The sequence below is a fragment of the Dermacentor silvarum genome, chromosome 11 (assembly GCF_013339745.2).
Source record: "Dermacentor silvarum isolate Dsil-2018 chromosome 11, BIME_Dsil_1.4, whole genome shotgun sequence".
In the NCBI taxonomy this organism is placed as follows: Eukaryota; Metazoa; Arthropoda; class Arachnida; order Ixodida; family Ixodidae; genus Dermacentor; species Dermacentor silvarum.
In genome coordinates, this window is record NC_051164.1 from 98,975,802 (window position 1) to 99,000,891 (window position 25,090).

The following is a 25,090-nucleotide window of genomic DNA, read 5'->3' on the forward strand; positions in this document are numbered from 1 at the left end:
TCCTTCTGTCTTCTTTGTTGTCTTTCTTAGACATGCTTGATGTATTCAATAACGTCAAGTTTGCAACTAGCTCAACTTTCTGCATTAACTACAAAACCCAAATTTGCAAGTGTCTTTGTGGGATTGAAACTTTGGGGATAATGAAGAAAGTTGAAAGCAAGCTAACTGCGCAACGTACAATGAAAGGGAATGTGATTTAAAGGTAGGAAAATGACAATTTTCCCATTCATGTGACCGAGTTCAAATGGGAGCACACAATATCGTACTTGAGGTTCAGAGGAAAAGGCAAGGTTGGGCAGATCTGATTATACATAGAACAGATAACTGGATGTCTACAAAGTAGCAGAATGGGCTTGAAAAGATGGGGAACATAGGGTTGTACAGGATTAGATGTAGTAATGTGATTACAAATACAATATATGTGGTGCTTGATGTGTTAACCCATGCAGCCATATTGTACCTAAGGGGGTGAGATTACCTCAAGCAGTGTCTGTGCTGCTTTTTCCCCTCATCCACCGCCATTTACCGCTCCTCTATACGTGTGTGTGTAAATGGAAATCAATAAACCAAATCAAATCAAATCTTGCAGACATAGTATGGGTTTGGTTGATGCAGACAGGGTCATTTGACATCTCTGTGAGGTAATTTTGTCCAGCAGTTGAAGTATGAAGTAAAATAGGCTGATAATGATGAAAGAACCTGAGCCTTGCATTGAGGCAAGCTTCGTTTATCTGTGAAGCTCCAAAAGTGCTGCATTTTTCTAAACAGCCTTACAACTGCATTCAAATAGATGTGGCTTACCTTCGCTTATTTCACTAAATGTCTTGAAGATATGACTTGATATATTAAGTATGCTATGTGTCTAGGCTATCTTTTCTTAATATAGATATGCTTGATCACTCTTGTAGGGTGTGTAATATCCCCACTTACAATGCAGCCGTAGCCTTGTCCGTTTTGCACATTGGTGCGAGACAGTGCTACGAAAGGTAAATGTGGACACTGTGTAAAAATTAAAACATATTTGTTCACCAAATTCATGAGACCCTATTCAGAGTATCGTAAGTGCAAACTATTTTTTTATGTCACTTTCATCTTGTCCTGTTGAAAAACTTACCTTACAAGGCGTTTAAGCTTGATCTGGTGCTTCTCGGACACTTCGTTCAGGGCAGATTCCAGCTGAAACAAATAAAGTGTCACATTCTGTTAATGAAAATTAAGTTTGGCATAGTTTTGAACATATTGAATCCACTCCCCTTAGTCCTTTGCGGTGCATTCATTTCATGAATGCATTTTTGGCACACCAAATCATACCATGAATACATTTTTGGCATTCTCTCAAATCGCAGGAAGATCTTAACCGTGACTTAAGAAAAGAGCTCAAAAGTTCTCAAATGACTTTTTAATAAGAATGTTCCTAAAAATATAAAATAACATATTCTTAGTGATTCAACAAAAAGAAGGCACTCTAGTGTGACAAAATCTGCAGAATTGTTCTATGACATTATGATGCCGCATTAATGATAAAGTTTGTGGATAGTATTTTCATCTATTTAAAATTGAAATTATGTAGTTTTACATGCCAAAACCACCATCGGATTATGGAGCATGCTGCAGTGGGGGACTCCATATTAATTTTGACCACCTGGGGTTATTAATGTGCACCTAAATCCAAGGTACACAAGCATCTTTGCATGCATTTCGGCTCTGCCGAAATGTGACTGCCATGGCTGGGATCGAATCCTCAGCAGCGCAGAACCATAGCCACTAAGCTACTGCGTCGGTTTATTAGTCTATTTGCTAAACAATAGACATTGACATCACTGCCATTTTACCTTTGTGTGCAAATTAGGGGGTGTGTGCACCCGAATTTCCAATAGCGACTCACGTTTAAAATCTGTATCATATCGAAACAGAGTGCGGTTCTGAAACCTGTGGGAATATGGGTGAAGCAAAATTTAAAAGGTACGTTTAAGGAAAAGTGCACAAGAACATTATGCCTTGCACATAGGGTTCTGTGTTTCTGGTGTTTCTTTTTCTTCAAATTCGGAGGTAACATATTGGAGTTAATTTTGTTCTTTTCGAATCGGTGTCTAATTTGAATGCTGAAGAGATATTGGTGTCCATCGGGGCTTGTTTTGTAAAGCGAGTGTATAATTAGGGAGAAAATATAACGCAACTGACATTACTCATATCTCTATTCAACACATACCATACACTTTACACAATTCATTATTGCACCAACCGAGTATAACCAACCGATATAATGCACCGCCGAGTATAACAACTACAATGCGAAACTTTCAGGAGCATAAAATTAATACTTAAGCTTATAGGAAAAAAATGGACATGTACAGCTTCCCGCATCTTTAGCTATATCGCGCGAGTGATATAGCTAAAAGCGGCACCTTAATGCGGCGATAATCAGCAAGACCGGCAGAAGTACTCTCAACTGCACTAAGCACTCTCCTGTGCAAGAGTCGTCTAATGCGATATTCCGTTCAGGACGACGTACGGCCATATTATAGTGTTTTCACGCGATATAGTTAATCATGCGAGAGGCTGTGCATTGTCAGCCATCAGAACATGCTCCTTGCGGCTCAGCAAATGCAGGCCAGAAAACCCATATTCTATGTTTGTTCTTGACACGGGATGGCAAGAAAATCAAGGGAAGCTTTTGACAAGATCGCCCTTTCTTTGCTATGTGCTCTCCAGAAACTGCCAAGGCAAACTGCAGATGAAAATTTATGCAGTGAACATTCTAAGAGTTCCTCTTTCAAAGATGGTAGGTCTGCAGAGCTCACAACAGGCGAAAACAATCCACTGAAGTCGTTTTCGGCTCTCGTTAGGTCCTGCTTCCTTTGTGGCTGGGTTGACAGCTTGCATAGCTCAAATTTGGGGTTTTACGGTTTTCACCAATTCAGAAAAATGTGCCTGGGGGGTTGATTTTCAGTGCTTATCAATATATACCGAAAACACGGAACCTTACGTATAAAATCAGCAGTGTCATGCTACAGTGTGGTGAAGACATTCTTCTGTTTTTGATTTAGTCACCAGGAGTCGCCATCAGGAACATGTTACCAGACATCCTTCATTACATAACAGAGTAAGCGTGGCTGCTGCCCGAACATCACTGATTGTGGCAAGAAAAGGTGTGTAAGGCAGTCATAAGTGCACTCCATGTTTTTTCACTGACATGTTCGTACTGCTGTATGTACACTGCAAACTTTCAATAGACAAAATTACTGCTACTGCGTCCTTATTTCACTTGTAGCAATACCATCAAACATGTGACTGTGTCTTTTGTTTCTTTTGCACATGTTAGCTGTATTCAGTGCGACCTCCCAGAGACATCACTGATTACTTTATGCATAATAGCATAATAAGAAGACAGCATGTCACATTAAAAAAAAACAAAAACAGATGGGCGCAAATAGTATTATCAAGTTAACTATAACCAACTCACTCAACTTTAAGGAACATTAACGTCTGCTCCCCAGAGCTAGCATTTGCTGCATGAAAGCAGCTTGCTCACTGGATCGATTAAGTGTGCGGATGAATGTATCTCCAGCATGAAAGATAAATGGCTCTTCCTACAATTATAAAAAAAAATCATGCACCCGTGCCTCTAACACTCTTAATGTTGTTGGCTAACAGTGACCCGCTGCGGTGGCTTAGTCAGCCAAGGCGTTGCGCTGCTGAGCACGAGATCGCGGGATCGAATCCCGGCAGCAGCGGCCGCATTTCGATGGAGGCGAAATGCAAAAACGCCCATGTGCTTGCGTTGTAGTGCACGTTAAAGAACCCCAGCTGGTCGAAATTAATCCGGAGCCCTCCACTACGGCGTGCCTCATAATCAGAACTGATTTTGGCACGTAAAAACCCCAGAAAGAATTGGCTAACAGTGTAAGATGACTTTCAAAAGACAGCCCCCCCCTCCCGGTGAACACCAAACAGCGAAGACAGTATCATCAATTGGGACCCAAACGCGGATCAGTATAAGTACAAAAAGCTAGGTTTGCTTGAGGCATTGAGTGGTAAAGGTTGTAGTATTCAGAACACTCACCCCTTTAGTCAGCTGCTGAGAGAGAAGCGAGTAAGGCCGCGATCCACGCACGCCATAGCTGGCCTGCCAAGGTTCCAATACTTGCAGCCGTAGGTGGTACTCTTCCAGGCTTGGCGGTGGTAGTGTCGTTGGTGCTGAAGGCTTCCTTGGCCCGCCTTTTGGTACGTACCGCGGTGGATTGATGCTCGGGCCTTCACCTGCGTCTTCTGCTGGCGATGAGGCCTTGGTACCTCCTCCTGGTGATGGGCGTGGCGGTGGTCTGGTACCACCTGTACCAGAGCCATTGGAAGCGAAACACCGTGACTGAAGTTACACATTGCGAATGCACATACGTATCGTATTTGCTCAAACGCAGTGTGCGATTAGTGCTTGTACACCAATCCCTCGAGATTTAACACCTGTTGCAGTGTTTTTCATCTCGCATCTTCACAATCACTGAGCACATTAGGTCTCGTGTGTTTGCTGCATAGCATTTTTTTTTTTCCAGCAGCTGTCTACAAGTGCACACGGGGTACTGGGCCACCTTTGATGTCATATTGTGGATGTCGGGATATATAGTTTTGCATTGGAGATAAATCAAGCTTTTCATAAATGTGTGACACTCTGTTCACGCCTGAAAAAGTATGTTGGTTGTTTTGGATGTAGGAGAATAAGCCACACTTGGGATGCCATCAAATGGCTCCAGCTCCCACCAATATTTATGAGGAATTAGGGGCCGTCAACTTGTCATAAGTACCTTTTATTTGCAATGCTGCGCTATAAACTGTTGCATACATGCAGGTTATACCGGTTATTCAAAAGTAAAAGTAAAGCTCTATAATAATAATAATAATAATAATAATAATAATAATAATAATAATAATAATAATAATAATAATAATAATAAAATTATTAATAATAATAATTAAAGCACTGACTGGACAACACATCTGATAATCAGAGTAACTTTATTTGTCACCAAGAGGTATCCCTTCAGGTCTGTTGGTTTAGTTGCAACTTCACTTGGAACCGCAATACCACCACGTCTCAGTGACAAATGTGAATATTCTGGCTGTATTCTACTGTCTACTGCTTCTTAAATTACTAATATTGTACTTTTTCCATGACTTCTAGGTCGCATTGGGTATGCAGTTCATAAGAATAAACTAAATCAACTGAATCATCAAAGGGATCCCTTACCTTGTGGGTGGCAGCCTGTGAAGCAAACTGGCTCGCTAGAAACAAGGGGTCTCTGCTCATGCTTTCGGATTTTCTTGGAAACGGCGTTGAAGACGCCACCGTGAGTTGGAAACACCATGTACAGGCATTGGTCCAAGTCCAGGTCGTAGCCAACGTCTTCGGAGTAGCGCTGTCGCGCAAAGCTCAGCGTGGTGCGGCCATCGCGCCGGTGTCCCGACATGTTGGCCACATCTTGAACTGGGTCCAGCAGAGGGGGCTCGTATCCCTCCATCCAACTGCACGGCGACACTTTTGACTATCAGTCATCAACAAAATAGAAAGCTAGGCACTGGAACAAATATGGAATGAACAGAAATGAATGGACAACTGTTGTCTCTCGAGTGAAGATTTAGCGAAAACAACACAGAATAAAGCAAGCTAGTTGGTCACGAGTTGCAGATGCCTAACCGTACAGCTGTACACAAGTGCCAAAGAGGAAGCAATGCTGCAAGACAGACAAGCGAGAAAAAAGAGGACGAAGAGTAGTAATATTACTCAAGACACATTCACCAGCAAGCTTGGACAACTCCATTTCCGAAAGGCCAACTGATGAATGGGCGACGCAATTAAGTACCCTCGGCCTTCTGAATGTGGAATATTTCAACTTTTTGTTTTGTCACCCGACTGTTATGATGATACTGCCTTACAGTATTGATGCATTTATATTCTATTTTATGTGTAGAGGTAAGTATACTGGATGAATGGAACACTGCTAAATGAATAAATGCTGAAGTGAACTAATAGGTAAAGGCTGTTGGTCCATTTGATCCATGACAGAATGACACTTTGTACTTGATCTGAAGTGAGCAAAACATTGTGCATCAATTGTCGTCAATAAAAAACAAGCATTGCTTTCATGCTAACATGCCATAGAATACTAACTAAAACACCGGGGTGCTTTTGACTGAAAACATGATAAGAATGTGGTAAAACAATTATGGAAAGTACAAAACAAGATCTCTTGAGGGATAGGAGTTGTACACTGCTCCATAGTGCCACATTAATAGGTTCTTATTATAATTACAGAGAAATAAGGTGCTGTAGTCGTTTGTGCATCTAAATAGATATGTTAAAATGGCACAGAACTTAAAACTTGCATGATGCATCAATGTCAATGAGACAAAAAATTTGCAGCCTTCTCTCTGCTGTGTGATAAAATGTACAGGTGACAGCCTTCTAAAACTTCATGCACCCTGCCAAAGTGCTTTATTTTGATGCCTCTCATGACTGTCTTGATGTTTGCGACTATGTTTTGCTGTTCACTGACAACTTCAATTTGCTTCTGATATGCCCGGGATATTTCTGGCTTGAGACAGCACTCCTGACTTTACATTATTGAGAATGCTCAAGTGTGATGAGCATTTGATCAATGAAGAGCTATCAACATTAAAAGAAAGTTTTATAGATCCTGTGCATAAGCAATAAAATATTTGAGACTCGCAGCACATTTGACAAGCAGCTTGTACTGAAGTGAGCAACTGTGAACTGATATTGCATTGTAATTTCATTAATATTTTGTGGCAAAATGCATGTTGCTGCAATCTCTCTCAGTGATAGCTGACAGAGTGTTTTCACTGGACGCTGTCAGCTTGGTAATTCAATGGCCACTCACACATCCATGATGAAGTACCGTCCAGTCTCTTCGACCCAGCCCAGGATAGCATCTGTTTTTGGCTGCACACAAGAAAGACAACATAGTTATTTGCTGGCTCTGAAGGAAACAAGCAAAATTGAACAGATAGCACAGAAAAGGAAAATTTCCTGTTTGTTTGCCTTTTCTTTTTTTACTTGTAATCTTTGTTGTGCAGGTTTGCTGATTCAACAAAACTTCGGTTGGGGCTAGTTGGTATATACTATCTTAAGGTGAAAGTGCTTGTCAGCACCAGTGCCTGTCTCATTTCTACTTTGCGATCGTCCTGCGTGTTTGCATTGATTCAAAATGGGATGTGATTGATTGATGCACAATTGTGTTTAATGTCTGAAACTGCATTCAAGGCTGCGAGGAATGCTCTGATGGAGGACTCTGCATAATTTTAATAATCAGTTCGTATATTTTATGTTTCAAAGAGCCCCAGATAGTTAAAAAAAAAAGAGCATCTGTTCTTGGGATAATGTGTACCTAAGTCACATACATGAACATCTGATTAATCAATTTCCACAGGAATGTGGCCATTGTAGCTGGGAATCGAACCCCCCTTGATACCATGTTGAACATGATTACCCATTGTGCAGTTTTCAGTCTTTAAATGCTGTAATTTAATTTAGCCATGCTGGTTGTAAAGTGCGATAAGTATGCTGTAATTTAATTTAGCCATGCTGGTTGTAAAGTGAGATAAGTGTTTTGCTTTTGCAGCACCTACCATGGCCTTGTTTGTAGAGAAGCCAATGCCTGTCCACTTGTTGCTACGTGTGGTGATGGTGAAGAAAACCTGGTCAGAAGAGGCCTGGTAGTGCCAGCTGGCTGTGTACTCGCAATCATCGTTAGCACATGAATCAGGGAAGCGCCAGGAGCCTGAACAAGCACCTGAGTCTCCACCTGCGACATTGGTGAGCCATGCTGTATGTCACTTTCATCATTTGATACACTGAGTCCGGCAACCATTGGTCACAACCGTCACTAGCAACCATTGGTCACTACCGCTGGTCACACAATATTTGGTCATAACCACTAATCATGCAGTTATTAGTCACAGTGCTTCACTTATGGTGAATTTTGGGGGAATTATCATTATTTCACTGTCAGTGAATTATAGATGCAAATCCTGCGAGAGGTAAGTCTCACCGGTCAGCATCGTGCGCCTTCGGATTTTTTAATGTTACAAAATTTTACTGTTACTATTAGCAATGAGCAACCATCTTGTTATGGTACTAACTTCTGTCAGGCATGTACATAAGCATTCCCATTAAATGAGTCCTTTCTGTGGACGTCCAAAACTCTTATTCTTTTGAAAGATGCAGTTATTAAATTGGTGCACTAGCACATGAGGGCATCTCCGTAGGCCCTGTCAAAAGTTTTGGTTACGGACAAGAAGTTGCAAAGCACCACCAAGAGAGCATTCTACAGCAAGAAATTTTTTTTTAATGGCCTAGTAGTAACTGAGATAAAATCAAATGAAGTGTTGTGAGGCCATGGTGCAAGGCTCCTTGTAGCAGAGGCTTGCATCAACCAGCGCTTGCCAGCAACACACTATATTACACAAGCTGTAACAGTATTGTACACACTGGTACACACGAGTACAGCTGTTGCAAGAAGACTTGCCAGTTGGTCCTTGTTCCGCTGGCGGCAAGGACGGTGGGGGAGGTGGAGGCCTCTTTGGTGGTGGCTCGCGGCATCCATGCAGGCACAGCGTCGTCTTTGAGACAGCCGGATTTTGTGCATGGCGGCCGATTTTAGCGTAGCACGCTGTTGTAGGTACCACCCGCAACGGGAAAGACTAGGTGCAGGCAGCGGCCTTCAGCGAAGGCAAGGTCGTGCACAGCATCGCCAGTGTCGAACTTGCGTGCGAAGCGCAGCGTGGTCATGCCGTCGGCGTGCTCACCACTCACGTTGAACAGATCTGATCGGACATCATTCGATGGTTCCTTGTAGCCGGACAGCCACCTGCAGTCGATGTTCAAAATCAATGCACTGCACTGCATCTTGCATGCCTGACTGCAGGTGAATGAAGTTTGAGCTGAACAAGCATCACTTCAGTAAGAAGAACTTTCAAATTCTAGTTTCACTGTATAGAGTAGCAAATGTAAAGTGCAGCAAATATTCTTTATATGCTGTGTGCTGTCACTAAGAAATCAGCCCTTACAGAATTAAAAGCGCAATGAATCACGCAATACACAATATAATTTGTAGAGGTTACCACCCCAGAATGACACAGCTGAACTTCATGAAAGAGGTGCAGATGGCATATTCGAGGGCTCAAGATTGATTGAGCACTTTTGCATTTCACACCCACTGGAATGTGGTTACGGCTACCAGGCTGAGAACCAAACAGTTGTCCTAGTAATGCCCAGCAGAAGAATGCCGTAGTCGCTGTGGCTGTTATAATAGTGTAGCTGTTCACTGGCATGTCAGCAGAAATAAATAATTTGTAAGGTGGTAAGTTATACACCTTCGCTGTGTGGAAATGAAATCAATCTGTGATTGGTAATAATTTAAACTAAATAAGGTGTAATAATTAATTGGTGCTTATTTGCTTCTTTCATCCATTTTTAAATTGATAACTACAAAGCACGAACAATGATACAGTTGTACAATAGAAAAAGAAACCGGCCCCGGTAGCTTAGTGGCTATGGCATTGCGCTGCTGAGCTCGAGTTCGTAGGTTCGATCTTAGTCACGGCGGCTGCATTTCAATAGAGGTGAAATGCAAGAACACTCGTGTACTTAGATTTAGGTGCACGTTAAGTACCCCGGGTGGTCAAAATTAATCCGGAGTCCCCCACAACAGCGTTATAATCAGACTGGTTTTGGCACATAAAACCCCAGAATTTAAGTTTTTGATTTTCAATGCAAAAACTGTTTTCTGCACTGTTTTCTGTTGCAATATTAAAACACACGCAATCACTTACATGTCGTAGACAAAGAACCGGCCATTCTTTTCCACCCACCCAATGACGGCATCTGTGTTGGGCTGAAATGGAAACAAGAGGACATTGATAACAAGCACACGTGCAGGTGTGGCAGTAGTATGGGCTTTTGTGCTATCTGTGAAGCACTTTTCGGTGATGTGCTTTTGTGATAGATTGTTGTGGGAGCATATATAGGTGTACAATTGCTTTCATAGGGACGGCAAAAGCGGCACGACTGCAGCAGTGCCCTCATGACTGCATGCTCCGCTGAATTTGTACATGGAATATCTTTGACTTTGCTTGAAAGATTTTCTTTGTTGTCTCAACTGAAGAATCCACTGACACATTTTTCTTGTTCTTGTAAGCAAAAGCATTAGCTTGAAGCAAAAAAGAGCACATTCTTCTTGCACCTGTTTTTGCAATCAGCTGCTCATTGCTAAGGCCAAAATTACACTGCTACAGCTTTAGCTTACCATGCGACGGTCCTCTGAAAACCCGAGTCCAGTCCACCGGTCAGCAATCTTTGACCGGATTTCGAAGGACACTTCTTCTGTGTGGGGATTAGCCAGCCAGCTGGCGGTATAAGTGCAGCTGTCACCCCGACATGTTGATGGGTAACGCCATTCACCCTGGCATGGGTCCCGCCGCGTCTCTCCTGCATAAAGATGCAGCACTGGTTGTTACGATACTTCAGTGTTCAAAGGATACGGTGCACCGCGGTAGAGTCCACAATGCCGACTCCCGATAAATTGCCCGAAGAAGACCGGCAAGTGGTTGTGATGCTTCGGTCCCTTGTAAATACCCTTCGTATACTCTTAAGCAAGCTGCATACTCCGTCAGCGCGAAGTGCAGTGCAAGTACTGGATGCTCTTAATCCAGTGCTTGCAAGTCTCGAGTAAGCCCCATGGCTCACCCGCAACCTCCTATTCACGCAACGACCACTGGCCCTTGGCTTATGTCAGATGTCTACAACACACATCACCAGCTATGGGACTTGACTTTGGTGTTATGGTGCTTCTCTGCACACACAATGCTCACTCTCTTCCTCTTTTCCTCTTTTTATTCCCCCTTTCCCTTACCCCTTGTGTAGGGTAGCAAACCGGACGTTCGTCTGGTTGACCTCCCTGCCTTTCCTCTCTTCGCTTTCTCTCTCTCTCTCAGTGTTCGCTCGATGTCAGCTCTAAGCAGTTACTCTTTAATATTATTATTATTGTTGTTGTTATTATTGCATGAAAACAGATAAACATCAAACAAAAGAAAGAAAATCAGTTTCGCAATTGTCTCCTGAAAGGGACACCTCTCATGTCACAGGCAGGTAACATTACCCCATGTCACGTCATACTATGTGATGTCATGCCACGTCACATCCTATATGTTACATTACACACAGAGAGAGGACTTCTTTCCAAACATGTGCACTCGATCAGTGATATACATTTCATATAGCCCTTGCAAGTCAAAATTGTTAGACAGTAATGCTGTTTATAAAAGCGCAAGTCCACATATCAGTCTGCATTTTTAAAAATTAAAATGTATCGGGAACTAAGTAGTAAAAAACTAAAACCATGCTTTCTCCTTCTTATCTACGCACAACCAGCTAATTCTAGTTTGTGCAGTACTGTTATATGTGAGTGTCTTTATGCATCCTCCAGAGAAATGCGGCACGGTGAAATTTTCTCCTCTTAGCTAAACTGAAACTGCACTTCTGACTCTTTAACATATGTACTGTTGTCATATAGGCCTGAACAAGTCTGCAAACATTGATTTTCTCGCGATCAAGTAAAGGAAGTCCTAGTGCGATTATAATTGCTCACCGTGGAAGTTGATGACGGCACTTCCTCTTTGGTCCTTGTGGCCGTGGTACTTGAGCTCATCGGGTCGGTAAAAGTCAAGCACGCTTGCATGGCCTTCGTCCAGGCCCGTCTTGGGCGAGTGGACATAGTTGCCGTGTTCCTGCCCTTGTGCCCAGATCAGGAGAGTCGGTGCATTCTTGAGCGGTTGATCCGACAGTTCGTTGGCTGCACACAAGGAGTAACAATTTCTCATCTACCCATTTTGTAATTTTCTTCTGCTCACCACTGCAACTGCGGTCTCAATTAATGCCCACATGGACAAAAAATCTTTTTCTAGTGAATTCAATTTAAAAACGTTTTCTTCAGTTTCAGCTGCACATAATAAATTTAAAAAATGTTGGTTATATATATATATATAAAGGAAGTTTCCGGGACCACTTCTGACATTTTTGAGTAATTGCCGGGTGCTAAATTTCGCAAGCTGGTCATTCAGCTAAAAGGGTGTGCTCCTGGAAAGATTTATTCTGCAAGGTGTTCACGAGACGAGTTCTTCATTAAATGTAGGCAACTTTTAGAAATCGTGAAAATTCAGTTGTTCACAGTATCAGGAGATGACAGACTGCTTGAGAAAGCAAAAAACAAAAAGGCTACCTCAAGCAGTTGTTGCTATGTTGACCTCTGCAACATATGCTAAATTACTGTAGTTCTGCATAACAGATCAATAAAATGGGCATGTCTGTTGCTTTATACGCACTTTTTATTATATCAACCATTATGAAAACACAATAAGTATGCACCACTGCATTATTATATAGCTCATAGGCACACCTGCTGTTTTATTTTAATAGAGTACAGTGAAACCTCGATATAACGAAGCTGTACTAGCAGCGAAAAACTTCGTTATATCGAGAATTTTGTTATATCAAGGTTTCATTAATTCAATAAACTAAGATGGGCAAATAAAAATAGTTCGTTACATCACGAATTTCGTTGAATTGAGGTTCGTTATATCGAGGTTTGACTGTACTTGATTAGTGCTTTGAGAAGTACTAAAAAAAGCACTAATGATTTTCTTGCTTCATATTTTCTGCTGATAAAGGTAGTGCACCGTTACTAGCAGTTGTCATGATGCATTTCATACGGTGAAAACATAGGCGGTTTAATGTAAAAATGGCATGGCACTCCTGTTAGCCTTTTATTCGGCACTTTAGCAAAGAATCATGAGCAAATGTGTAGAGATTCTGCTGGGTAGAATGCTTATAGCCAATGTTAGGTTACATAGGTGCTATGACTCACCTGCCAGTGGCTTACGAAAGAAGACCACAGTTGTGCCATCCTCTTCGTATGCAAATGCAGCCGAGAGGTCATCGTGGCCGCCATAAAATGCATCTGTACGAGGGGTGGACCGATCTCGAGTGTACATGTCTAGCACACGGCTCAGGTTGCCTCTCGCTGCTCCCACCACAATATCTGTGCAGTCCATTGGATGGAAGTCTGCGCGGGGTGTGTAAGGCCCAGCAGGAGGGTACCGACCCGTACCCACATTCAGGCTACGGCCTTCAGCTTTGCCACCAGCTGCTTTTGTTGACCCCTTGGCTCCTGGCTTTGGTTCCGGTTCTGGCTTTGGTTCTGGTTCTGGCTTGGGTGCTGGTTCTGGCTTTGGCTCTGGCTCTGGTTTGGGCTCTGGTTCTGGCTTAGGCTCTGCTGATGGCTCTGGTTCAGGTTGTGGTGTGGGTTCAGCTTTAGGTTCGGGTGCCGGTTCGGGTGCGGACTCTGGTGCAGGCTCTGGTTCAGGTTGTGGTGTGGGTTCAGCTTTAGGTTCGGGTGCTGGTTCTGGTGCTGGTTCTGGTGCTGGCTCTGGTGCTGGCTCTGGTGCAGGCTCTGGCTCGGGTTTTGGTGTTCCTTCTGACTGCGATCCTGGCTCAGGCTTGGGCTCTGGTTCCGGAGATGGTTCTGGGGCAGGTTCTGGCGTTGGTTCTGGAGCGGGCTTGTGCTCTGCATTCTGTGCTGACTCGGCCTCATGTATTGACGATGATGTAGGTTCAGGCTCTGGTGTTGGCTCGGGGGCTGGTTCAGGCTCTGGCTTAGGCTCGGGAGTAGCCGCATGGTCCTTTTCACTGGAGGGTGCTGGCTCTGGTGTTGGTTCAGCAGTTGGCTCTGGTGCTGGCTCTGGTGTTGGCTCAGGTGTTGGTTCTGGAGCTGGTTCTGGTGTTGGCTGGGGCTCTTGCTTGGGGGCTGGTTCACTGGACTCCTCTTCTGCATCATCATCATCGTAATGGGTGTCCGTAGGAGCCTGACGCTTTGAGCGCTTTTCTTCAATTGGAAAAGATGGGAATGCCTTGCAAGCATTTGTGGTGTCCTTGGGCCTCCATCCAACAGCGGCATAAGATGTACCCTTGACTTTCATGACCATCTCGATTTCTGAGCTTTGCTGTAAAATAAATGCTGAATTTTAGCAGACCTCTGAACATGGTCCTCCAGAAAGCAAATAAATAATTAATCAAGTCAGTTAAAACATATTTGGTTCCATTTTATCTTGCTTTGATTTTCAGATGTTACTCATCCGATTTTTTCTATCTTCATTGGGTTCTTGCCTTTTCGACCTTTGGGGGCATTACCACTGGGCAAATTTCTGCCAGCTTTCCTGCCTAAGCAATTACAAAATAATTAAGCCACTTAGCATACAAACACTAACAAAAGCTCAAGCAATACATTTTTCATGTTGCAGGAACAGCACTTCGCATTCGCTTACTTGTGATACATGGTGGAAATATTTCTGCAGTTTCTGAGCATGCATATAATTTATTCAATGGCGCATAAATATTATTAATTTGTATTTCCCTATGAATCATCACTTTGTCCTTAATCTGCATAATACTGCAATACTATACTTACACGCAGAATTTTCCAGTATAAGCTGAAGTTGTCGGAGAGTTTCCGGCTGTGATACTCTGACCACTTCAGTCCGTCACGAGTAATTGGTGATTCTGTTGACAGAAAGAAAGCACACGTGATGCTTACAGACTGGGCCGATACCACTCATATACAGCCTATAACACTGTGTCCTAACAAACCGCAGCTGTGCGACGCATAAATGGCCCATTGGCTTTGTTACATTGAAATGGCACACCTAATAACAAACACCTAATAGCCAGAGGCTATTAGGTGTTTGTTAGGATCACAAATTGGGCTAAGTGGTAAAGGTTCATTGCCAGCAGTACCACGAAAGATTACCACGTTTACTCAATTCTAACATGCACTTTTATTCAGAAAAATTTACGACAAAATGACAGGAGCGTCAGATTTCAGTTCAAAAGCGATACTGCAGTGTGACAAGCTATATTTCGCAATAAAGATTTATGTAATTTCGTCCAATCCACATGTTGCTGCGGGTTTACTGCTGTCAAATATGTATCACCATGCTGTTGAATTCGCCATTTTATCATCTCTGATTGGCTCAAAGAGCAGCTATGCCTTCTCTGATTGGCTCAAAATGCCAACATGGCAGAATCTGGCAACACAGCGAAATTGACAGTCACCAGAATAGCATCCCAGCTGTAGACAATGTGGTAGCTTCGTGACCGCTGCTGAAGTTTGTTGGGCTGCCACTGTCTGCAAGACGTTTAAAAAATGTGGTGTCTCTAGTGCCAACGGTGCTGAAGAAGGCTTGTTCTGGGCTGTTGGCAATGATAAGGAGGCCTCTCTCAGCGATGATGAATGATGGGCAGTCCACTGTGGCCCAGATGAATCAATTTTAATTTTAATATCACTCAACTTTCTCTTTTAGAACAAAAACCTGAAATGCATTTATCATTTTTTTGTAGTGTGAAAATTCGGGAGCATGTTGCAGTTGAGGGGATTTCATTTTTAATTTCTGGCCAGGAAAATTTGGTGTTCATTACAATTGAGGGTGCTTTAGATTTGAGTAAACACAGTACTGTGTTGTACTAGATCTGTACTTGAACAGGTGAGCGTTGAAGTGGACATGGCATGTTGGGGCATATACCCAAGTAGAAAATTTACTCATTAAATTTTAGTTGGTTGTTTACCACTTGTCCAGTGGTTATTTGCTTTTTGTCCTTATCTTTAGTGGTTATTCACTTTTCATCCTTTTCTTTAGTAGTGCTACTTGCAATGGACTAGTATTAAGTGGTTTTGTCTTCGTCTGACCAAGGTGTACATAACCGAGTATGCATAGCTCTTGGTGTGCATAATGAATTTTTTTTTTTTTTTTGCTTTTGTTAGGGTAATATAAAGTTTCTGCTCAAAGATCAGGTTGAAGTGAGAATTTGCATGCTTCATTTATATCCTTGTTCATTGTTTGGAGAGCAATACAGGCTGGTAACGTAGACCAGCCAGATGTGAGAGACAGCTAGAATAAACAAAAACATATATTTTGTGCTCTAGTCTAAAGCAGTACAGTCCGCTGAAAACTTCTTTTTGCCACATGGGCTTACAGTGGTGGATGGTCTGGTATGTGTGTATGAATCATTTGTTTGGCGCGGACAGTCTTTATATTGTTAATTGTACAGATGTTGCTTGTTCAGATCATACTATGCATGTTAATATTGGTCGTATTTTATCACAGGTTGAAATCGATCTTAATGCTATAATATACTATATTGTGTATACTAGCTACTTTTTTGTTTAATCGGTGCAGAAATTAAGTGAAGGTAAGCTGAAGTAAGAGAAATATATGAGCACAAAATTGCAGCCACAAAGAATACTATTAGGCTGCAATTAAACTTCAACTGTAATGAGATTTTTAACCGTGTAAAAAGTCTAGTTTCAGATAGTGCAGATAAAGGACGGATTCCAAGCAAAATTTTACCTTCAAAATACAAGTGCAAAATACAATCACTGCCTGCTGGAAATAACAGAACCCAAAACATTTTGAACCGTTGCGGCTCCTCGACATGACCTCAGAGATTGCTGGTGCGCTTAAAATCTCGAAGTCCATGGTTTGGGTTTGCATCTCAATATGCTAATTACCAGGTGCACGTGTCGTCAGCTTGTGTGCTATTTAAAGACTGTTAAAATGGAAATTAGACTATTACCAGCCCTGCAGCTTTGCCAAGATTACTTTGATAGTATGTTACTACTCATTTATAACCAATTTAGTCAAAGTAAATTTGGCATTGGCAGTTGGCCTTTAAGTTGTATCTCAGACAGCAGTAAATGCTCAGTGCATCAGAAAAAAAATTTAATAGAACCAATTTAGTGACATATCTAGCAAGCTTCGGCACATGCCAATACTATGGCCAGCATACATTCTTTTTCATGTTTTTTTTTCCTCATGTTTTTCATATGTAAGCTTACGCTTTGAGCATCCTTCTCCAAACCAGCCCATCTCGCAAAAGCACTGTGTTCGTGGATACGAAGTGGCATCGATGTTCACGCAGCGCCCATGAGGTCCACAATCCGGGTCAATCCAGCACTCATCTGCACCAAGAAATGAATGATAATGATTAATTCAGCGTCGTTTGTGCAGTGTCGGCTGTTCTATAAAAAACAGCACTTGCATAGAAAGGCCACAAAGCAAGTTATAGAAGCATGTTTACAAATAAAGTATGGTGGTTTCTCGACTTTCTCTTATATCACGAATGTTTTCTAGATATAGCTAATTCAGAGCTGATAAAATCATTGCTAGTGTTCACCATATTTAATTTATATTGGGCATTCTTGGGATAGGGGGGGGCCCCACATGAGGTAGTTTGAAGTCTGAGGTTGTGAAAGTGATTGTCAGTGCGTTTTCTATGTCGACTTTGCTTATTCCCTTTTTTTGCTTTGTTGCGCGGATCTACACTAATGATCGATGCATACATCATCAGTATGTACAGTAATCAATAAACAGTTGTGGAATAACGATAATTTTATTACCATGGAACTCATCATAAATGTCGAATAAGAAGCACACATACGCCTACTTCATTGATCCACACATGCCGACCACACACAAACATTTGATGTCACGTAGGAAGGGAAGTAAAAAAATTCCAGACAACCAAAAATTCGGAATGTTAGCCAGAGTTACATGAACCTAATTTGATCTCACCTTTGTACTGGCACACATTGCCAGAGTAGAGATGGTCACAATGGCACCTTCCACCATCGATTCTCCCATGACCAGAGCAGATGACGTTGAACTCTGGCACTGCGTGTCGAGGTTACTTCCAGTCATTACCAAACTTGCATAAGTCACAGACAGCGGTTTCAAATGTTAGCATGTAAGCTTTGCACAGAACAAGCTGTGTCATTTTAGGTGCAGTGGTTAGATTCAAAAAGCAAAAGAAACCGAAAAGGATGTCTAGCTGTACCTGGGACGAGGTCAACGTCTGCGCAACTCCAGAAGAGGTACTTTCCGCCCCACTCGGATGCCTGCCGCAGGAGGCGAATCGAACAGCCGCGACAAGTGACAGACCCGGGTAGACGCACGGTTGAGCTCTGAGCCCTGGATATGTTGAGATACAAAGCAGAAACTTGTTGGTAATCGTGGTTCTCTCGGCACTGTGGTTTTCCTCTACTACATCAGGTCCCAGTAGCCATAACTTCAGGCTTAACAGCACAGATCGGTCTGGAAACACCAAATGCAAATTGCAACAGTGCACAGCGTGCACACTGAGCACCCTCAACAGTGTCGTCATCAGGCCAAACATATATAAGAGTATTCTCGTACAGCCGTTCTTAATAGTAGTCACACTAGGTTTTACGAATGGAGTGACTGGTTTTTCCTTCAACAAATCACCCAATCATCAATCGTATGACTTGGAGTTGTGTGTCCAAGTGAGATTGAGTTAGTGAGAGAACACTTACGTTGCATCACCCAAGCCAAGAAATTCTGAAGATGGTGTCAGATCTTGTAAGTGCTTCTCCTCAGCATCAAGCAACTCTAACTTGAAGCCTCCCTGCATGACAGAAACAAAATAAATGGCATAAACTCGTAAACAAAGCTTGTTTAAAAGATCTGCAAAAAGAAGAATACACAGTGCTTGCATTGTGTCAGGTTGGATGTAGTATGTGATAGAAGATAGAAATGGCCATTATTGATTTATAGCATTGTTCGCAGTGTAAAGTATAACCTTGTTGATGCACTTTGGGTCAACGATATCCCAGTTTATATGCCCACAGTGGAGAACATTGCAAATACCATATCTGGTGCATCCAATTTGGATCATATGATAAGGATTGTACTTTTTTTTCTGTTAATATATTTTGTTGCTTTTTTTGTGTCAGAGGTTCTACATATAAGAATGGGCAAATGAATTGCTAAATGCCTGGAATCAACCAAATTTTCATATTGCCATATTGATTTTCGTGGCTTTCTTTCCCATCATTAATTCATGTGCAACATCATATGACCCCTCATAGTACACGTGCTTGCTTTAACAGTGCATCATACTATTCAAAATGCATATAATAATACCAAACAGCTTAGAAGACTGGTTAAAATGATAACACTCTCTTCGTAGAAACAAGTAACTAAGCAGTAAACACAAAGAGAAAATTAAAAGTTGTTTGCAAACACTTTCTGATAAACATTGCAGTGTTTGAGGGAGTGCAAATATATCAGTAAAGGTAACCGAGATGCCACATCTGTCAGAAGCGTCTGGCTGGGCTATTCATAATTACTGTCTTTTCTAGTAGTTTTCTAATAGTAGTAATGTATTAGGGCTTTATGTGCATGTTGCTTGATTTTGCATGTACTTCTGCTCTAGAATCAGTTTAGGCGTCAAGATTTTTTGCTTGTCTTTTTTGCGCTCTCATCTAGGCGGTGGGGTACCCATCAACTATCTTTTTTCTTATCTGGATGTTTGACTCAAAACATCAGGTTATTATTGCTTTTGCTTTGTATACCAGCCAGCTGCACCTCTAAACATTGAGAACGTTGTGAGTAGCTCTGAGTATGAAAAATATTAGACAAAAATTTCAGGGACACTTTTCTAATGCTTATGCTGCTCATGCTTGGATCCGTTCCTAATCAGGTCTATATGCTGTCCAGAATTTCGTGCACTTGGCGTTAATCTGCGCTCACCTTATGCGGATATGCCAAATGCCATGTAACATTGATTGTGGCACCAACTGGTAGTGTTGTGATGATGTCACCTGCAGAAGAAGAAAAACACAGGTCTCATCACACGTGCTCGGCTGTCTTGCTCATATTCCACTCATTAACAGTTATATGTATATGGTCCTAAATCAACAGAAAAACTTCAACCAACCATTGGTAATATACAGGCTGCCATTTCTGATAAAACTTTATTGCAATGAAGATGTTTTGCACTTGTTGTTCATATGCCTCGTAAAGAAAAATTATACCTCTTTTGATACGCAGCAGGTAACGGTACGAAGACTCGAGAGGCTTCTACTGTTTCTCACGTTTGCAAATGAGAAATAGCGTGCTGCTTGCACAGCTTTGGCAGCGTTGGCTGCTATGTGTGAAAGAGAGTATGGTTAGCAACATCATTTTCCTGATCAACTCCTTACCAAGTTCCAGTGATGTCGCTAAGAATATGGGCACAGTTGCACCACATTGTTACAAGCATTAAAACAACAAGGTATGTACAGCTTTGAAAAAAGTCATATTTGTTTTTAAGCCACAATTACCTGTGATGTGTGCATTTGAGCCTGACGTGTTAACCTGCAACAAATAGCTTTCCCAGTGAAATCTCCATAACATTTATATGTGAGGCATGCATGTTTAGCCACTACAGCAATTTCGGTACTCTTTCATACTGCTTGAAGGGGTACGCCATTGCTGATATGATTGCTGGGTTTCATTGCTTTTAAAGCAACACTCAGGTGGCAAGAGTCCTCGAGTGCTCTGGAATAATTCCGACCACCTGCATTTATTGAACGCACACCTAAACTTAGTTCACGATTGTTCTTATACCCCGTCCCTTTGAAATCACAGTGTCTACTACAGGCACTTTCAAATTTGTTGCATAGGTTCAGTTGAAAACTTCTTTTGCAGTACGTACCACTTTAGCTTTGCCATAACCACTGTAACAAAATCCCTTATTCAAAGAAACTGGAGTGGAAATATTATTTCCCTGAAATTTCCAGAACTTGACAAATGCCCCGGAAATTGTAGGCTTTCCGAGTTTTCCGTGATGTTATAGCCACCCTGTGCCATGCGCCAGCCGTGTGTGGGAGTCTAACCCGGGACCACATGTCCGTCTACGCTACTCCCGTGCCGTTGCTGCATGGCTTGGAGGGCTTGGAGGAATGGCTGGTTGGGTGTGGGACGCCAGGGGCGGATTCAGGACAGCCTCAAGGAAAAGGTTGGGAGGGGGGGGGGGAGGGGGGTAGCCTACCGCTGCTCAGTGTTGAAGTACTGGCATGTCTAGGGGCGGGGGCTCTGGATCCGGGGCGCCAGTGGAGACAGCGGATCCTGTTCTAATTCTTACGACCGCGGCCGTTACCCTGTATACATTTGCGTGCACGGAGTGTACAAATATATAAGCCGGCATTAATAAGAATAACAAATTGAGGAAAAGATCGATAAATCTAAGAGGCATATATATACCGTCCGCCGACAGGCATTCGATCGAGGTGACGTAAGTGAAGGAAACCTGTCCCCCCCTCCCCTCCCCCCTTTCGGCCGTCGACTTACCCTCCTTTGTAGCGATAAATTGAAAGGGGAAAGGAGGCAAAAGTGTGCAGCAATAAGTGTGCGGACCTTCTGGCGGCACGCGCGCCCCGTCTCCTTAATGGCTCCAACGGGATCCGGTGCCAATACACAATCGCTCGCCGCGGCATTCCGGGGGGAGTAGGCGCGGTACGTGGTTTCGCGTCCTTGGGCCCGCTTCGCCGCGTTGCTCCTCATCGAGGTCAGCGCTTACGCGGTGGTCAGCGCGGCTCTAGCGGCTGCGGTGGACCCCCCCTACGCAACGTTCGCCGTGCCGATCCTCGCGGGACAATAGTTGCGTGCAGTGCGGTAGCAAGCACTGGGCGCGAGCGCACGCTGTGCTTTTGTCTACCTTTGGCGACCGATTTGGCATCGCAGCGCACGCTAGGCGGCGCTCTTGCAGCGTGCTCGCTTCATCAGTCTCACTTGTGTATAGCTCTAATTGCTGATCTGCAAATGCCCCTTTCTCCGCCTCTATGAAAGGCGACCCGCTACATGTAACGGCGTTTGTTTGTCGAATGCTGGCTGAAAGATGATTGCGATTAGATGAAGGGCCTCACAGTTTCGGTTTCGAAATTTAGCCCGTACGAGAAAAGGAAAAACGTAAAGACCTTTTTTTTTCGTTTTTTTTTTTCACTGCTTGCGTTCGCTTTTGTATAACCAGGAGCATTTATAGAGGCTAGAACACAGCACCCGATTTTTTTTTCCTGTTCTAATAATTCTGGCTGTGGAAATATTTCAGAGACTCCAGTAGACATTGTTGCTTCCATATAATTTCTTAAATAATATAACCGATATAGTTGTTCGCAATTGTTGTTGGTTACTTGTAAGAAAATCATATATTAGGTATCCTCGTGACCGTCTCCAAAAAAGGTTTCTTAATAAGTACCTCTCTAATAGCGCCCGGTTTTCAATCGTGTTTTATTTCTTTCAATGCCAGAATAACTTGATTGCGAGATTATTCTCACGCGAGCTGGCATCTCAGAGTGCTCCGGGATGCATTTGCCGTTGCGGCATCGAATTTCATCACATTAAAAGTGCCGCCCGCCATCTTCAGCGTCGTCAAGTCGTTGCGTCAGCTTGGCGCGTGTTGGTGGAACATTTGGCGTCCTCGACAGGATCGATCGAAATTAACTTAGGCGTGTCTATTCCGTATGCTAGTCTCAGGTTGGTCAGACGTGCAGTCTGCTTGGTGCTAGGCGTTGGTGGCGTAGCCGGCAGATGTACCGCTGCTGCCTTTCTTCACGTTACAGACTTCCACCGCTACATCGTCTCGGTGCGTGACGGTGGCTCAGCGCCAAACGTAGTGTATATGAATTTGGCTAACTAAAACGGCAAAAAGGATGAAAATAAGGGTGGATTGTGGCGAAATTTTTCTCGTGCTCTGACTCTGAATGCGCGTGACATTTCTTAGAGGCACGCAGACGCGTCATTTCGCAGTACAATTCCAAGGTCCGTGTAACGCGTCACCTAGGGCTTTCCGTATACGGTGACGGATGTGCGCATCACATTCCTGCAAGTCGGTGCATGTAATGAATAGTACTACGACGGGAGATGAGAAGCCGTGGTGGCGACGTTTAGGCCTAGGTCCTTACGCGGAAGGCATTGCGGTTTGTCACGTAGACGGTGCACGTACGCAGTCCATTATATCTTACGGTGATGCACGCAACAAGCGAGACGGCGAGTAAATCGTCGCATCGCGCTCGGGCGCTGGCCGAGAATTCCGAGCAATAAAAAAAGCAGCGAATATACACTACAGAGGAGCAAGGGAGAGCCTTCGAATGCGTGCGGGCAGACCTCCGTTGTGCGATCGCGTTCCATTCCATGCTGCAGGCGCCTGAATCATCGCGCGCGCCAAAGCGACAAGTAACAATGGATAGGAGCCGGCTAGCGTCGACGGCTGACGCGTCGTCGTCGTCGCCGACGACGCCTTCGCAACACAATGAAAGCGGGCCGCACGCGCTCTCTGGCTATTATATATATATTGCATCGTTCGTTGTGGCAGTGAATTTCTAAACAGCGAGCGGCACGGCGCTCGCTTGGAGGAAAGAAATAACGCGTTTGAACAGGCCCGCGCGCTTTTTGTATCGCAGAACCGGACCTTTTGATTTTTTTTTTTGGAGCTCCGTATATAACGCGCCCGTTGAGTCTACTATATAAGCTGCTAAGGCATTCGTAACAGCGACGGACACCAAGCTCGGTATGTCGACCGCGCAGGGCTTTCGAAATTCGCAGCGTTCCTTTACAGACGACCGGCCGAAGCCACGCGGGTGGTGGCACGGTGGTGGTTAGTTGACCGTGCTCTTTTGCTCCCGCGCTGCTGCAGGGAATGTCGAAAGCGGAGACCCATTTCTCAGCTCACGGTGCATGACGCGGGTTGGACTCGCGGGGACGCCCTTTCTCGCCATTTAGCGCCGCGAAAGACAATTGTCGCCGGCAGAGATGCAAATCTTTTGGCGGTGCTCGGAGGAAGTGTCGTGCTTAGAACAAAAGGAACTGCCGGTGCGCTGTTATAGCAAGGCCACTTCGCAGTTGACTCCTTATCGTGCTCAGGTGCTTAATGTTGCGCCGCCTGTGTCGGCTGTCGCAGCTACACAGCTCGAGTAATTGCGAAACGAGCTCGCACCTTCTATTTCAGTTACCGGTGCAGAAATAGGGAGGTCCGCATTGTACGTCGGCGCAGTCGGTCTGAAAGTAGGCACCAGACTGGTAATGGCTTCTCGGATGACTCCAACTAACGAAAGTTTGTAAACTCTCTTTGCGAATCCGTGTCATATCATCGATTGTCGGTGAAACAGTGGCGAAGCAACAGTAGTTATGTAAGCACCGTACCCTCAATACCCGATGCGAAACACAAGAGTAATCGTATATGGATTTCTGCCAGGGAGCGCTATTCTGAACAATGTTGAATTCAGCCATCTTATCTGCTCTGATTGGCTCACAGTACGGCTAAGCCCTCCCTGATTGGTCCAAAAATCGAACATGGCGAAATTTGACAGTGTTTCCAGAGCCTCGTACCTGTATATGGATCTTTCCTTCGCGCAAGAACAACGTCCAAACGTTTATACAGTATACCAGTTTATTGGGCACTGAATTGAGTTTAGATTATGCATATATATTAAAATGATAACCATGACTTTTAAAGAAATTGAACTTGAAAAACACGCCGTCGTTTACGCATATGGTACTAAACTATGGTATGTTTTTTTCAAGGCGACTTTCTTTACAGATAGAAAAACGATCACTCCGACGACCGAGTTCCTTGGCGGGCGCACTGTATCGCTTTGCGTGGCAGCCGAGAATTTAGGACGTTTAATTGTAACAGATGGCGCCAGTGACTACACTTAATATGTTAATACATTGTACGTTGAGCTGCAGTGCGCATTGGTAAGAGCAAACGCCGGCGCGAACGGCAGAAAAACGGCAGCTGTCAGGCGTGTCCCTGAACAGGACGTAAGCCACTCCTACTTTCCTACGGCCGAGGCCGTCCAGCGGAAACAGGGAAACCCCGTCGTTCGTATTTATCCAAACCCTCAATTATACGGTGTGAAAAATGGATCACCATGTCGTTATTTCATGCCGGCTGCCATTTAGATTCTTGATGATTTCGTTTTAACGACAAGATAATAATAATAAAAAAAATAACAGACACTATACAGCGAAGCGGAAACAATTTCGAGAACGTGGACCTCTCGCGGTTTTGCATTCGCGTCTTAACTCTTTACCTAGAAGCCCAGTTTTCAGAAGATGAGACAAAAAAGCTTTTCATGCGAGCAATTAAATTGTTTGGTATAATAATTAAGGTAGAAAATGCACCACAATA

General features: G+C 43.5%; 2 protein-coding genes across 2 annotated transcripts in view; one reads left to right on the top strand and one right to left on the bottom strand.

The window, feature by feature from the left end:
- LOC119433182 (microtubule-associated serine/threonine-protein kinase 3) overlaps positions 1-7,743 on the top strand; it is a 46,450-nt gene extending 38,707 nt beyond the window's left edge. The window contains exon 7 of the mRNA XM_049659083.1: positions 7,635-7,743. Within this exon, the coding sequence (XP_049515040.1) occupies positions 7,635-7,658 (24 nt within the window). The 3' untranslated portion in view covers positions 7,659-7,743. The remainder of the gene's footprint in view (positions 1-7,634) is intronic.
- Positions 1-25,090, bottom strand: part of LOC119432778 (uncharacterized) — a 63,105-nt gene that overhangs the window by 4,985 nt on the left and 33,030 nt on the right. Inside the window, 17 exon segments of the mRNA XM_037699934.2 lie at positions 1,115-1,176; positions 4,064-4,332; positions 5,243-5,517; positions 6,894-6,955; positions 7,642-7,817; positions 8,541-8,673; positions 8,675-8,882; positions 9,847-9,908; positions 10,320-10,501; positions 11,661-11,864; positions 12,936-14,070; positions 14,535-14,626; positions 16,959-17,081; positions 17,695-17,793; positions 17,957-18,090; positions 18,453-18,544; positions 19,672-19,742. Of these exon segments, the coding sequence (XP_037555862.1) occupies positions 1,115-1,176; positions 4,064-4,332; positions 5,243-5,517; positions 6,894-6,955; positions 7,642-7,817; positions 8,541-8,673; positions 8,675-8,882; positions 9,847-9,908; positions 10,320-10,501; positions 11,661-11,864; positions 12,936-14,070; positions 14,535-14,626; positions 16,959-17,081; positions 17,695-17,793; positions 17,957-18,090; positions 18,453-18,544; positions 19,672-19,742 (3,379 nt within the window).